This window comes from Pantherophis guttatus, chromosome 4 (genome assembly GCF_059756535.1).
Source record: "Pantherophis guttatus breed Tessera chromosome 4, ASM5975653v1, whole genome shotgun sequence".
In the NCBI taxonomy this organism is placed as follows: Eukaryota; Metazoa; Chordata; class Lepidosauria; order Squamata; family Colubridae; genus Pantherophis; species Pantherophis guttatus.
In genome coordinates this window covers 80,591,987-80,606,357 of record NC_142066.1, presented here as the reverse complement: position 1 = coordinate 80,606,357, position 14,371 = coordinate 80,591,987, and the positions used below count along the sequence as shown (strand labels likewise).

At 34.4% G+C, this 14,371-nt stretch overlaps 1 protein-coding gene across 21 annotated transcripts in view; it reads left to right on the top strand.

The window, feature by feature from the left end:
- ANLN (anillin, actin binding protein) overlaps positions 1 to 14,371 on the top strand; it is a 144,024-nt gene that overhangs the window by 111,246 nt on the left and 18,407 nt on the right. For 18 of the 21 annotated variants that reach the window (XM_087894051.1, XM_034411162.3, XM_087894045.1 and 15 more), the window contains 5 exons: positions 6,098 to 6,146; positions 6,232 to 6,288; positions 9,532 to 9,570; positions 9,730 to 9,748; positions 10,493 to 10,605. In XM_087894051.1, coding sequence (XP_087750177.1) covers positions 6,098 to 6,146; positions 6,232 to 6,288; positions 9,532 to 9,570; positions 9,730 to 9,748; positions 10,493 to 10,605 — 277 coding nt within the window. The remainder of the gene's footprint in view (positions 1 to 6,097; positions 6,147 to 6,231; positions 6,289 to 9,531; positions 9,571 to 9,729; positions 9,749 to 10,492; positions 10,606 to 14,371) is intronic. The other 3 variants (XM_087894049.1, XM_087894050.1, XM_034411079.3) reach the window with 1 other exon arrangement.

Sequence of the window (14,371 nt, the reverse complement as noted above, 5' to 3'; positions counted from 1 at the left end):
GCCTCTGTTAGGTCCCTGCCATTTTGGTCCTTTATCATGCCCATCTTTGCATGAAACATTCCCTTCATATCTCCAATTTTCTTGAAGAGATCTCTGGTCCTCCCTATTCTATTGTTTTCTTCTATTTCTTTGCACTGTTCATTTAAGAAGGTATTCTGATCTCTTCTAGCTATTCTCTGGAATCCTGCATTCAACTGGGTGTATCTTTCTTTTTCTCCCTTGCCTTTCACTTCCATTCTTTCCTCAGCTATTTGCGAAGCTTCCTCTGACAGCCATTTTGCTTTCTTGCATTTCTTTTTCTTTGGGATGGTTTTAGTTGCTACCTCTTGTATAATATTGTGAACATCTGTCCATAGTTCTATAGGCACTCTGTCTATCAGATTTAATTCCTTAAGTCTATTTGTCACCTCTACTGTATATTCATCAGGGATATGATTTAGTTCATATCTCAGCGGCCTAGTGCTTTTCTCTACTTTCTTCAATTTAAGCCTAAATTTTGCAACGAGAAGCTCATGATTGCCACAGTCAGCTCCTGACTATATAGAGCTTCTCCATCTTTGGCTGCAGAACACATAGTCAATCTGATTTCTGTGTTGATCATCTAGTGATGTCAATGTGTAGAGTCGTCTCTTGGGTTGTTGGAAAAGAGTGTTTGCTGTGACCATCATATTATCTTGACAGAATTCTATCAGCCTGTGCCTGCTTCATTTTGTACTCCAAGGCCAAACTTTCCTGTTATTCCAGTTATCTTTTGGCTTCCTACTTTAGCATTCCAATCCCCCATGATGATAAGGACATCATTTTTTGGTGTTAATTCTATAATGTGCTGTAGGGCTTCATAGAGCCAGTCAATTTCATCCTCTTCAGCACCAGTGATTTGGGCATAGACTTGGATTACTGTAATATTGAATGGTTTGCCTTGGATTCGAACTGAGATCATTCTGTCATTTTGGGGATTGTATCCCAGTGTTGCTTTTCCTACTCTTTTATTATGAAGGCTACTCCATTTCTTCTGAGGGATTCTTGCCTGCAGTAATATACCTGAGGGTCATCTGAATTAAATTCATCCATTCCTGTCCATTTTAGTTCGCTGATTCCTAAGATGTCGATATTCAGTCTTGTCATCTCTTGTTTGACCATGTCCAGCTTGCCTTGATTTATGAATCTTACATTCCAGGTTTCTATGGAGAATAGATCTTTACAGCATTGGACTTTCCTTTCATCACCAGATGCATCTATAGCTGAGCATCCTTTCGGCTTTGGCCCAGTCGCTTCACTCTTTCTGGCACTACTAGTACTAGCCCTCTGCTCTTCCCCAGTAGCATATTGGACACCTTCTGATCTGAGGGGCTCATTTTCAGCGTCATATCTTTTTTCCTTTTGGTACTGTCCATTGGGTTTTCATGGCAAAGATACTGGAGTGGGTTGCCATTTCCTTCTCCAGTGGATCACATTTTGTCAGAACTCTCTGCTATGACCTGTCCGTCTTGTGTGTCCCTGCACAGCATAGCTCATAGCTTCATTGAGCTATGCAAGCCCCTTCACCACGACAAGGCAGTAATCCATGAAGGGGTTGGTGTGTTTAGTGCAATGAAATAGGAAGCTGACCAAGTTATGGAATTCATTCATATTGCCATGATGTACAGAACACTTTTATTGCTGTGTTATTTGACTGAAATTTTCAAAGTGCAAAAAGAGTGTCATTACCTCTCTGAGGAATTAAATGCATGACTTATGTTGACCACGAGATGGCATATCAAGAATAGCTCAATTTCATAGGAAGCCTTGAAAAATAGATTGAGGTCTCAAGAAATTGGCCATTCTTTTAGTTTTTTTAATTTTGCATTTAAATTCTATTGAGGTTTTTTTTCTTGTTCATTGTTGACAATATTGCATGAAATGCCCCTCTTGTTAAAAAGGTTGTGGCCCCTAAGATGAAAAACCATTTCTGTAAATGGTTCTGTTTTATTATTTGCCTGATTCATCTTCTTTTCTTTATAGAGTATAAGAGAGCAATTACAATACTTCTGAATAGAATATGGATTTTATTTAATTGTCAAATTTCTAGACTTTTCTAGAAGTTTTCCCTTTCAATTCCAAAATGTCTATCTACAGATTCACAAAATTAAAAAGAAAATATTATAGCTACATCCCACGCACCTTGAATTACACCTGGAAGTCAACTGTAACCATTTTAGCTCATGTAGTAAGGCTTCTGCATCACTACTTACTTTGCTATATTTGGATTAATTGTAGCTTCTTATGGGTTTCCAGATTTTTATGATATTTCATACACAAGACAACCAATTTATCATTAACTTTGAGAAGAGCCTCACGATCCAGGGTGAATGCAACTAGTGTACAAGTTAAGCCTATACAGAGAATTTCCTAATCATAGCTGCTTCTTGAAGAGTAGAGTCTAACAAGACGACCATATTGTCCTGAAGTCCTGAGTGAGTTATTGCAACCTCATGCAAGATTAGAACTGACAGGACCAAGTACCCTTTGCCATTTGCTCATGCCATAGTTGAGCCCCTCGCTCTTCATACACCCTTCATTGGTCTCTATGCACTAGGACAAACTTTGAAAATATCATTTGTTCAGAGGTTGAGATTGCAATTGAATATCATGAGCATACTAATCATTCAAGATTCCTAACTGACAGATGACCTACTGTAGTGGTCTTACAGGAGAGGTGAGAGCATTTAGCTCTGAAACACTTTACAGATTACAATATATACAAAAAGCGAAATAATTACTAGAAGAAAAAAACATAACATCCCAATGAACACCAATCCAATATAAAAACTAGGTAACTAAATGAAGAGACCTTTGAGACCTCACCACGAAAGATGAAATCATCAAAGGAAATCATACGTGGATCAAAAGTAGTGGACTCATCCTCGCACAGCTTCTTTAGATGCCCTGAAACACACAAACCAGACACATATCTTTGTCCAATTTTATCAAATCTCTAAAGAACTGACAAAAAATCTTGGACAACTCAGAGAAAAACAAATACTCCATCAACTCCCTATTATAGTGCCTCCAAAGAATCAAAGACCTACAATACATGGAGATGAAATCATGATCTCATTTGATGTCATAGGACTTTTTATTTGCATAGACCCAGAATTCACAGCACATCTGACCTAACTAAATACACCAAGATTGAAAGAACCAGAATTATGAATCTTAACAATCTTTGCCTAACTGAAGGGTCTCCAGCCCCAGACCCATTTCCAGGCCTTGAGCCATTTGAACTGGCTGTGGAAGTGGTGGGCACGTAAGCGCGGGCATCCTTACCTGCACGAACACTGGGTGTGTGCTCTATTTGTGAAAGCAGCAGGCGTGTATGCCCATCACTCAGGCAAATAGAGCTGCACATATGCACTTGCCTGCCACTCATGTAGAACCATCCCCTCTCCCCCACACACCAGTCTGCAAAGCTGAAATGGTTGGGGAACTCTTGCCTAACAGATACTTTCAGTTCAACATACAAATTTGTTAACAAATCAAAGGGGCATCCATGGAATCACTGCTTTCAGGACTAATAGCAGAGATCATAATGCAATGCCTAGAATGTATAGCACTTCCTTGCATACAGCCCAAGTATGGCTCAGGTACATACTGAGCCAAAGTATGGCTCAGGTATTACGACAAAGATATCTTTGTCATAATAAAAAAAGGACCAACTAAAGAATATACCCAAAACATTAACATTTTCAAAAGAAACATTCACAAGGGAAGAAGAAGAAAAAACATGCTACTCTTTCTGGATATCCTCATCAGTAGAGCCAGTGATGACAAATTAGAAACACAAGTCTACCATAAAACTGTCCATACGAACCAAGTCTTCCATTGTCAAAGTAACAAACCAATCTTGCACAAGAGATGCAGCATAATACTATTTATACAAGCACAAACACACTGCAGCAACCCTGAACATCAGAAAAAAGAAACAGATAATCTATACAACTCTTTTCAAACAATGGATATCCATGCAAGTTCATCAAAAAGTGCAAGATAAATAAGCAAATGATTAGCAGAGATTAGCTGTCAAAAAATAAGATGAAAACTGAATTTCCCAACACATGGACAGGCTTAACCATGGTTTCAACTGGGAAATGGTGAGCATCCTAGAGCAAACCAATCCTCAAACACCCAAAAATTCCTAGAAGCCTGGAACATAGATTAATTGGTCATAAACAGAAAAATAGAGATAAACAACATCTACATACCATTCAAAAGACGATAAAAAAGGAAATAAAAGGATCAAAACAACTCCTCTGCATCCCAATGAGCCAAGATTAACACCAAGACTAACATTAGATCAATTAAGAACCAATCAATTCCCCAGGTAAAGAAATTACCAACTTGGACAAATAAGCTAACAGTAAACATAGTCCAATCAAGGAACTGCCAAGACCCCTCCCACCAATATTGAGAGGACAAGTCAGTAGTATATAAAATGAGAGCTAATCCACTTTATTAGTACTGATGTTACTTACTTTGATAATGAAATATCTGCAAGAAAACAACAAAGTTCAGAGGGCACCATGGACCCTACAGTTCAACCTAAACTACAAATATTCTGTTATATCAGTACATTTCGGATCAGCGCAGTAGTTGTAGCAGTGCCTCTGCCATAGGTCCTCAACAACTATGACCATTGCTATCTCAGTGCTGTGTTTATGCCTAAAACCCAGCTGAAAATGTTCAGTTAATCCATTTCACTCAGAATCCTCTAGTTACTGCCTGACCATCTCCAATTTGTCCAGGGTGGTTGGATCCATAACAATCAAATGATCTTGAGAAGTGGGCACATCTTCCACTTCCTTCAAGGCCATCACTCCCTCTCTCAAAAGAAACCGATACCACTATATGGGATTTAACTGCATAGCCTTCACAAGCAAAGAGGGACAATGCTCTAATACGGATATACTATACGGTTCCTCACCTGGGCCATAAAATGTGCTGGTGCAGAGTCAAGTAGAACAATGATAACAATTCCGGCTTTTTGATTGCTGGGTAAGACATAGGAGACATTGAATGCTTCTGTTCACATGTCTGTCTAAGCAAACTTTTTTATATATAATGATTTTATTAAACATTAAAAATTGAAAAGAGATCAACCAATACAAACTAAATATAAAGAAAAAAATAGAAATGCAGAAAAATAGAAAAGGGAATATAGTAATGAAAAGGGAAAGAAATATATAAATCATCACATATAGATCTGAGTCAAGAAGAGCCTCATCCCCATGTTACCATCCTTTCAGTTTACCTTTCTTTTTAATCTTTTCAAACTCAACCATTTTGTGTTATCCTTTTATATCTGGAAACTAATCAAAGAGAGAAGTAACCTGGAATTAAGGAGAAACTTCCTAACAGTGAGGACAATTAACCAGTGGAACAGCTTGCCTTCAGAAATTGTGGGTGCTCCATCACTGGATATTTTTAAGAAGAGACTGAACAGCCACTTGTCTGAAATAGTATAGGTTCTCCTGCTTGAGCAGGGGCTGGACTAGAAGACCTGCAAGGTCCCTTCCAGCTCGTTCTATTCTATTCTGTCCCTTCCAGCTTGTTCTATTCTATTCTGTCCCTTCCAGCTCATTCTATTCTATACCTTTTTATTATATTATAAGCCACATAGAGTCGCTGAATCAGTGAGATGGGTGGCATAAACATTTATTAAATAAATATGAAGAATTTTAATAATGAATCTCTTAAATACATTAAATGATCTCTTTTTCCTATAGCCCATCTCTTAATTATAACAAAGTCTTGTCATGATCAGAAGATGTCCATTAAGGGTTACCATAAATAATCCTTTATTCTTGAGAAGGAAATAAACTGCAGTCAGCTGAATTTTAGCCTTGCAACTTTGTGTGTGTCCTACTATTTTTCTCAAATTGTTTGATTGAGTTGCTTGCACTATAAAATATCCTTGCCCTTTCTTTCTTTTTTCTTTTTGGGCTGATAACAGCTCTTCATTTCCAGTAAATAGCAAATTGTAGCATGGCTCAATTCCTTACTTTTATCAAAGCATAGCTTTAATGGCTATCCTTATTAATTTTGTCTCCTATTTTTAAAGGCAAAATGTGTCCAGTGACTTTGAGATAAACATTGAAGTGTATAACTTGGTATGTATTATCACTTTTCAATATGCTTCTTTTGAAAGAATATTTAGGTGATTGGTGGACTGTAATATATATTTTTCTTTGTTAGGTACAGAAAAAAGAGTTTGTTGGTGTCGATAAGAAGAAAAAATCAGCTAAGTCAAAGGTAAAGACTAGTTCCAATTCCTCAATTTTTTACAACTGTTGTGGGCCAGTTGTAAAAGTGAAAAAAAGAAAAATAGCTTTTTCAGGTCAGTAGACACATATAGTTTTGACTAAAATGTTCTTCCCTAAGTTTCTTTATACTAAGTTCTATTTTATCACTCAGTAGATAAAATAAAATGGTGCGGCAGCTTTATTGCAATTCCAGATCAAAAAAGTATTAGGAATGTATGGCATACAACATAATACTCATAAAGATACTAAATGGATGTTCTTTCAAAATATTTAACTAACAAAAAATAAATTTGCAATTCCAATTTCTATAATCATAAACAATTGATTCAACAATATTTTTCCTACATAGGCACAATCACTTGAATAAGAGATTTAAAGTAGCCTTTTAGTAGACCCAATGGAAAAGAATTTAATCTAGCCATAAGAAGGTAAAATGCGAATGGGAATAATCCAAATAAACTAAATAATAGCATATACTAACTTGACAATGAACGATAGTCCCAGCAAAAGGAAAGTACATGTTGTTACTTGCTAAAGACATTCAGTATCTATATCCTCAGTATGAAGATCCATAATCACATATTAATCCACTTTACTGCATTGCTAACTAGATAAAAAGCTTAGGGAAAGACCCATGATTAACAATTTTTCTGTAAAAACACATTGCCAAGAATTATTAAAGCTTAACTTCTAAGGATAATGTATATGATAGTTAAAGGATCATAGATTTAATACATTGAATTCAATCCTTTGATCAATGTATGCATCTAAATTATAGCAACCAAAACAAGTGGCTACATAGCTTTCATTTAAGCACATCCAATTTAGAAAACTAAACTTCCTCTCTGATTCAAACTGAGTAATTATATTGCCAAATTACTCTCACTGTATTTTTGAAAACTTTTTTCGTGATACTCATTAAGAATCTATCTCCTTGTATCTCAAATCTATTATTCTAGGCCAGGGGTCCTCAAACTTTTTAAATAGGGGGCCAATTCACGGTCCCTCAGACTGTTGCAGGGCCGGATCGGCTGGGAGGGCATGGCTAGGTGGGCATGGCTAAGGCATGTGACTAGGTGGCTGTGGCCAATTTAACAGTCCATTGAACAATGCACACAAATTAAACTTTAATTTGTTTTGCTTCTGGGGTGTTTTATTTGCTTTTGTTTGCATGTTGCTCTTTTGTTGCTCTTTTTACTAGATCATTTTTTTAGTTGTTTAGGAGTCTAGTGGTCCACTTCAGAAAACTCAGTTTTGCAGCAATTCTTCTCAGCCCCAAGGAGCTTGAGAAATATCTCTCTTTTTGTCTTTCTCCCTCTTTCTATCTCTCTCTCCACCTCTTTCTTTCTCTCTCCCTCTCTCTCTTTCTCTCTCTCCCTCTGTCTCTATTTTCTGGAGGCAGGGGAGGTGAAAAACGGGCTGTTTTCACCCTTTTTTTTGGCCTCCTGGGGCATCTCTGCGCCCCGTTTTTCACACACCCACCCACCTCCAGAAGCATTCTGCAGCCTAAACCAGGCAAAAATGGCTCATTGTTTTGGCCAGAGATGGGTCGTTTTTGCCCCCCCCCCCTCTCTCTCTCTCTCTCACACACACACACACACACACACACATCTCCAGCAGCATTCTGCAGGCCAAAATTGTTGGGCTTACTTTTCAGTTCCAGCCCACAGGGCTCCCGAAGGCAAGTTCTGCACTCTGCTGAAGGATGGGTGGGGCAACCTCGTGGTCCTGTGCAGGCCGGATTAATGGCTTCGGTGGGCTGCATGCGGCCGCGGGCCATAGATTGAGGACCCATGTTCTAGGCCCTGTGTTACTCAAATAGAGTGTGGGTATAAAGAAACTAAATTTGGTTTAGATTAAAAAAAAAATGTATCTGAAGAATTACTAGCATTTCTGAGGCTACCAATAGACATAGTTAAAATTAAATTACATTAAGTATTTTACCTAAATATACCATAATTTTTTTAGTTTTAAGTAATTTTGTTCTTTTTATAACTTCTTAGATGTTTTCAAACCATAACTAACAATGAACTGATTTGGACAACCATCCTATTTTCAGTCCAAACTTCCCAAAATAAAAATTTACCTCCCATTTTAAAATAAATTAATTTCTTGTGAGAATCAAATTATAATTTATTTGTCAGTAATATCCAAATTGGTCTGCTTTCTCAGTATTGGAAGTACAGTTGAACTTGGAATTATATACTTGTCAAAATTTCAAAAATGCTGAATAATACTAAAATCGTGCTGGTTAATGGTACCTACCAAATATTTTTCATTCCATTCATTTCATATGTTCAGTGGTACAGTTGGAAATCAGGAGAATTTAAATTCAAATGGCCTCAAGCACCAACCTTTATTTGCATTATAAGTAGCCCTCAACATACAACCATAACTGAGCCCAAAATTCCTGTTGCTAAATGAGACAGTTGTTAAGTAAGTTTTGTCCCATTTTACAACTTTTCTTGCCACATTTGTTAAGTGGATCACTGCAGTTATTAAGTTAGTAACACAGTGATTATGTGCATCCGGCTTCTCCATTGACTTCTTGTGAGATGGTCATAAACGTGATTACATGACTCTGGGACATTCTATCCATCATAAATCTGAGCCATTTGCCAAGCCTCCAAATTTTGATAATGTGACCATGGGATGCTTCAAAAATTGTAAATGTGAAAAAGATCATAAATCGTTTTTTTCAGTGCTATTGTAACTTTGAATAATTACTAAACAAATGGTTGTAAATTGAGGATTACCTATATATTATCTTGGTACATATAAGAAATTATATAAACTAACAGTTTAGCAGATGCTGGTATATCTTTTCCAAGTAGGTAGTGATAAAATACTACTGTTGTTGCTGCTACTACTACCGTGTTTTCTTGAAAATAAGACTCTGTCTTATATTTTTTTGAACCCTAAAACCCTAAAACTTGGCCTTATTGCCATGTATTCAAAAGCCCGTTTGGGCTTATTATCAGGGGATGAATTATTTTGGGGAAATCAGATTTCATTTCATCGATTTATATTTGTATACTTAATGTAGAGTGAAATAAATCTATTGTTCTGGTTTTGACTTGTTTTTTTACTAGATAAGCTTTTCATTCCTTTTCCTTTTTTACTTTTGTGATGCAACAGACTTAAATTAAGTCTTACACCTATTACCACATTAAACTAAAATAAATTATAATATTTGTAGTGTTCTTGGTATGTGTTGTCTTCTCTATCATAGGCTATTACTCCAAAGAGATTACTGACATCTATTACTACTGTAAGTACTAATATTGATTTATTTTTCCCCACTCCCAAAAAAACATTTATAGTTAACTTTGATCAAAAGTACTTCCAATATAGTATCAAATGTATTGTCTATAATATTTATTGAATAATCTGTTTCTATTATTCTTTTTTTACATATGCATATCTATAGAAAACTAATCTTGCACCAGGTAAGCAAAACTTTAGGTTTTGGTATTCATTTTGATACTAGTCCTGATTAATAAAGACTGAAAGAAATTATAATCTTATGAACATTTAAGAATTATCAAGGTTGTTTATCATTCTTCCTGTTTCACAGATGGGAGTGTAGGAAAATGAGTGCACAGAAGTGTCAGGGAAAGTTACGGCATTAAAAATTCACATGTAATTAATGAATCAATATAGAAGCAAACAGGAAGAAAGCCTGTTTATATATTTTATTTACAATAACATTTTCAAACAAGAGGTATGTTTATTATTTGAATCCATGGCCTTTTCGGATTAAAACAATAAATTACATTGTGATTAGTTCCTCAGTTTTCAATTCTTAATATATATGCTGTTGTCAATTAAATAATTTTGTATCTATCTGCAGCTTGAAACAATTATTAATATTTTTGAATAAAATGCACTCTTTGTGGATATATTGCATGTGTATGTGTGTGTTTGTATGTGCACAAATACACATATACATACTGTACATTCATATATCCCAAAAAAATATTCATGTGTAAAATACCAGCTTGGTGGGGTTCCTTGCTATATTAGAATGAAGAAGGGGATATAATGAGATAGAGCCTGCCACATCATTTTTATATTCTTAGAACTATGTTTGAAAATATTCTATAATTTAATCAATTAAATACTTAATTTATAAATAGAATTAACCAGTAACATTAACTAAATAAAGATTACATATTTTTTTATTTTTATAGCTATGACCAGTCCAGGTGGACCTAATTCTGTGCGCACAAGTAACTTTGTTCTTGTTGCTTCACATACAATTTTACTGTCTTCAGTTGGGAGTACCAAGTTTCTGTTAGACAAGGTAATTAATTTACATTTTTGTTTTCCATAAACTATTTCTTTAAATTATAATAGTTTAATAAAGTTCAGTAGAAGGTCCATATAGACCTACTGTTGATTTTGATAACCTCTAACATTAGATTGTCAGAGATTTCTTACTTGCATTTATTTCAATGATAATAAATAGAATTATTACTATTCCTTTTTTTTAATGTTTTATTTTATTTATATAATATTCAATTTTCATCAAACAGTGTGTGTGGTCTTGGTACAGTTATTTTTAAATACAACTCTCTACTTTAGCATTTCCTCTTTTTATATCTCCTCCTTTCTAACTTCTGTTTCTGTTGTCTAGCCATTGATAAAATATGTCCCATATCAAAAAAAAATAATCAGTTTCTTCTTTATCCTTAATAGTAACCATTAGTCTAACCATTTCTGCACATTCTAATATTTTCTAAATTACATTCCCCTCAGACAGAATCTCATCATTTTTCCATTGTTGCGCAAATACAATTCTAGTTGCGGTTAATATATACAAGACCAGATATGTAATTTTTTTATCATATTTTTCTGGTAGAATGCCCAACAAAAATCTCTGGTTTCAGGTCTGTATGTTTCTTTGTCATTTTTTCCAGCCAAGTATGTATTTTCGTCCAGTATTTTTTAGCTTTTGGGCATGTCCACCACATATGATAATATGAACCAGATGATTGATTACACTTCCAGCATTTAGCGGATCTGTCTTTATACATTTTTGCCAAATGCCATCTATAAAACATTTTATACAGATTTTCCTTATATGCAGTTGACATAGTCAATTTAATATTTCTATCCCATAGTTTCTGCCATTTATCTAATTCTATTGCATATCCAAAATTCTTAGCCCAGGCAATCATTGTCTCCTTTACCTGCTCACTTTCAAGTTTAATACTTAATAGGTAACAATATGGTTTCTTTATGTTTGTCATCTTTTCTAGTTAATATCTGGTCTAATTCTGTTAACTCTTTATTACAATCATATATTTTAACATCTTCCTCGTAAAGGATTGTATCTGCATATGTTGCCACCATGCAATGTCTATCCCTTGGCTACTGAGTTCCTGTTTAGTTTTTAATTCCCCTTTGTCATTCAAGATATCTTTATATCTTACGATTTTTTCCATGTTAATAACATTAGGATGTACCTATGCCTCCATAGTGGAAAGCCAGATTGGTATTTTCAAATAGTGTTGTTCTTTTATCTTAGACCAGACTAATAACAACGCATTCCTAACATAATGTCTCTGAAAGTAGGTGTGTATCTTATTCTTCCCATACCATAAGAAAGCATGCCAGCCTAGTTGAAGGTCATGCCCTTCTAATGTTAATAGTCTTACGTGTCTCAAGCTAATCCATTCTTTCACCCATGTGAGTACCAAAGCCTGGTAGTACAATTCCCAATCTGGTAATCCAAAACCCCCTCTTTTTTTAGATTCCTGAAACATTTTCAAACCTATTCTTGCTTTCTTTCCTAACTATACATATCTTAATATTATTTTATTTAATTCTTCAAAATATTTTTTCTCCAGTTTTATTAGTATTGTTTGAAATACGTATAGTAGTTTTTGTAAAATGTTCATTTTTATAGTGGCTATTCTTCCTGATAGTGACAATTATAAATCTTTCCATTTCTCCAGGTCTAGCTTAATTTGCCTCATCAGTTTCATAATTATCCTTTTTGATTGTTGCACGTTTTGCTGAAAATTGTATATCTAAGTACTTCACTTTTTAAACTATCTGTATGTTGATTCTTTCCATTAACACTCTTTTTTGTGTATCTGTGAGGTTCTTGACTAAAATCTTTGTCTTATCCCATATTCTTCTATTTTTCTAATTAGTTTCGGTCCAGTTTCTATGGGGTCTTCTAGTATGAAGACCAAGTCGTCTGCGATTGCCTTTAGTTTATATTTCTCTTTTTTTAATTCCATTTTATTTCTTCATCTTGCCGAATTTTCCTGGTTAACACTTCCAAAGTCAATATGAATAGCAATGGAGACAATGGACATCCCTGTCTGGTGCCTTTCTAAATATCAAAATTCTCTGTCATGTCTCCATTTACTATCACCTTGGCTGATTGTTTACAATACATTGCTTTAATCATATTGATAAATCTCTTCCCAATTTTAGTTGTGCTATCATGAATTGCCAATTAACGTTGTCAAATGCTTTCTGTGCATCTAAAAACATCAACGACATTTGTTTTCTAGGGTGTATCTCATAGTACTCCAATGTATTTAGAATCATTCTCGTCTTATTTTTAATCTGTCTCTTTGGTAGAAATTCATTCTGATTTGAATGTATAAATTCATTCAAATATTTTTTTAATCTCTGTTATTATTGAGAAATATATTTTATGGTCTGCATTCAATAAAGATATTGGCCTGTAATTTTTTATCTGTTAAATCTTTCGGTATAAGGGTAATATTTGCTTCCATCCATGAATTTGGTATTTTTGCTTCTAGTAATACTTCGTTATAAACTTCCATCATCATTGGACTTAATACCCCTTCTAGTTGTTTATAGAATTCTCCTGGTAGCCCATCGGGCCCTGGCATTTTATTTATTTATTTATATTATTATTATTATTATTATTATTATTATTATTATTATTATTATTATTATTATTTTGTCTCTTAATAGCTTCTATTGCTTCCATCATAGTTATCCATTCATTCAATATATCCTTAAATATCTGTTACCTTGGGAAGTTCAGTTTGTTCCAAATATTGTTGTAGTTTATTTTCTAAAATTTCCTCCTTATCATACAATTTCTTGTAGTACTCTTTTATGATAGATTTTTTCTCCTCATTCTGATAGTGAAGGATCCCTTTCTCATCAATTAATCGATGTATCAATTTTTTCTCTCTCTCTTTTTTCAGTTTGCATGCCAACCATCTTCCAGGCTTATTTGCATTTTCAAAAAAGTTTTTTTTTGCATTTTTAATTTTATATGCCAATTCTTCTTTTTCCAATAAATTCATTTTATGTTTTATTATATCTATTCACTTTTTCAATTCCTTTTTTTTTTTTTTTTTTTTTTTGTGGTTCTCTCTGAAATTCTAATTCCAATCTTTTATGTTCTTCTTCTAACATTGTCTTATTTTGTTTCTTCTTATTATTTTTCTTTCCCTTATATGTTATTGCTAATCCTCGGGTATATGCTTTAACAGTATCCCATGCAATTTGTAGGGAGGTCTCTTCCTTCCTGTTCTCTTTGAAGAAAAAATCCAATTCTTTTTCCATCTTTTGTATAAATTCTTTTTCTTGCAGTATTGATTGATTTAACGTCCATCTCCATTTTCTCTTTTGTCCTTTCCATACGACTTTCATCGGATTATGATTTGCCCAAACATTAGGTTCTATTTCTATCTCTTGCACATATGCTTTCAGTTCCGATGTCATCCATACCATATCTAATCTTGACCAGGATTTAGGCCTATTTGAATATAATGAATGTTGATTTTTCTTAGAATGCGTCTCTCCATACATCTTGCATTCCTATTTCTTCAATCATTTTTTAAAAAGTTTTTGGAAGTGTTTTCCTGGCTTTTTTACCTATTTTACTGCTCATATAGTCAAATTCTGCATCTACAATTACATTAAAGTCTCCTACCACACAAATATTTTCATATTCCAATTCTATGATTTTCTTGTGTAATTTTCCATAGAACTCATCTTGCTTATTATTAGGTGCATATATCCCTATCAACAGTATTTGTTTTTGGTTTATTGTTACCACCACTATC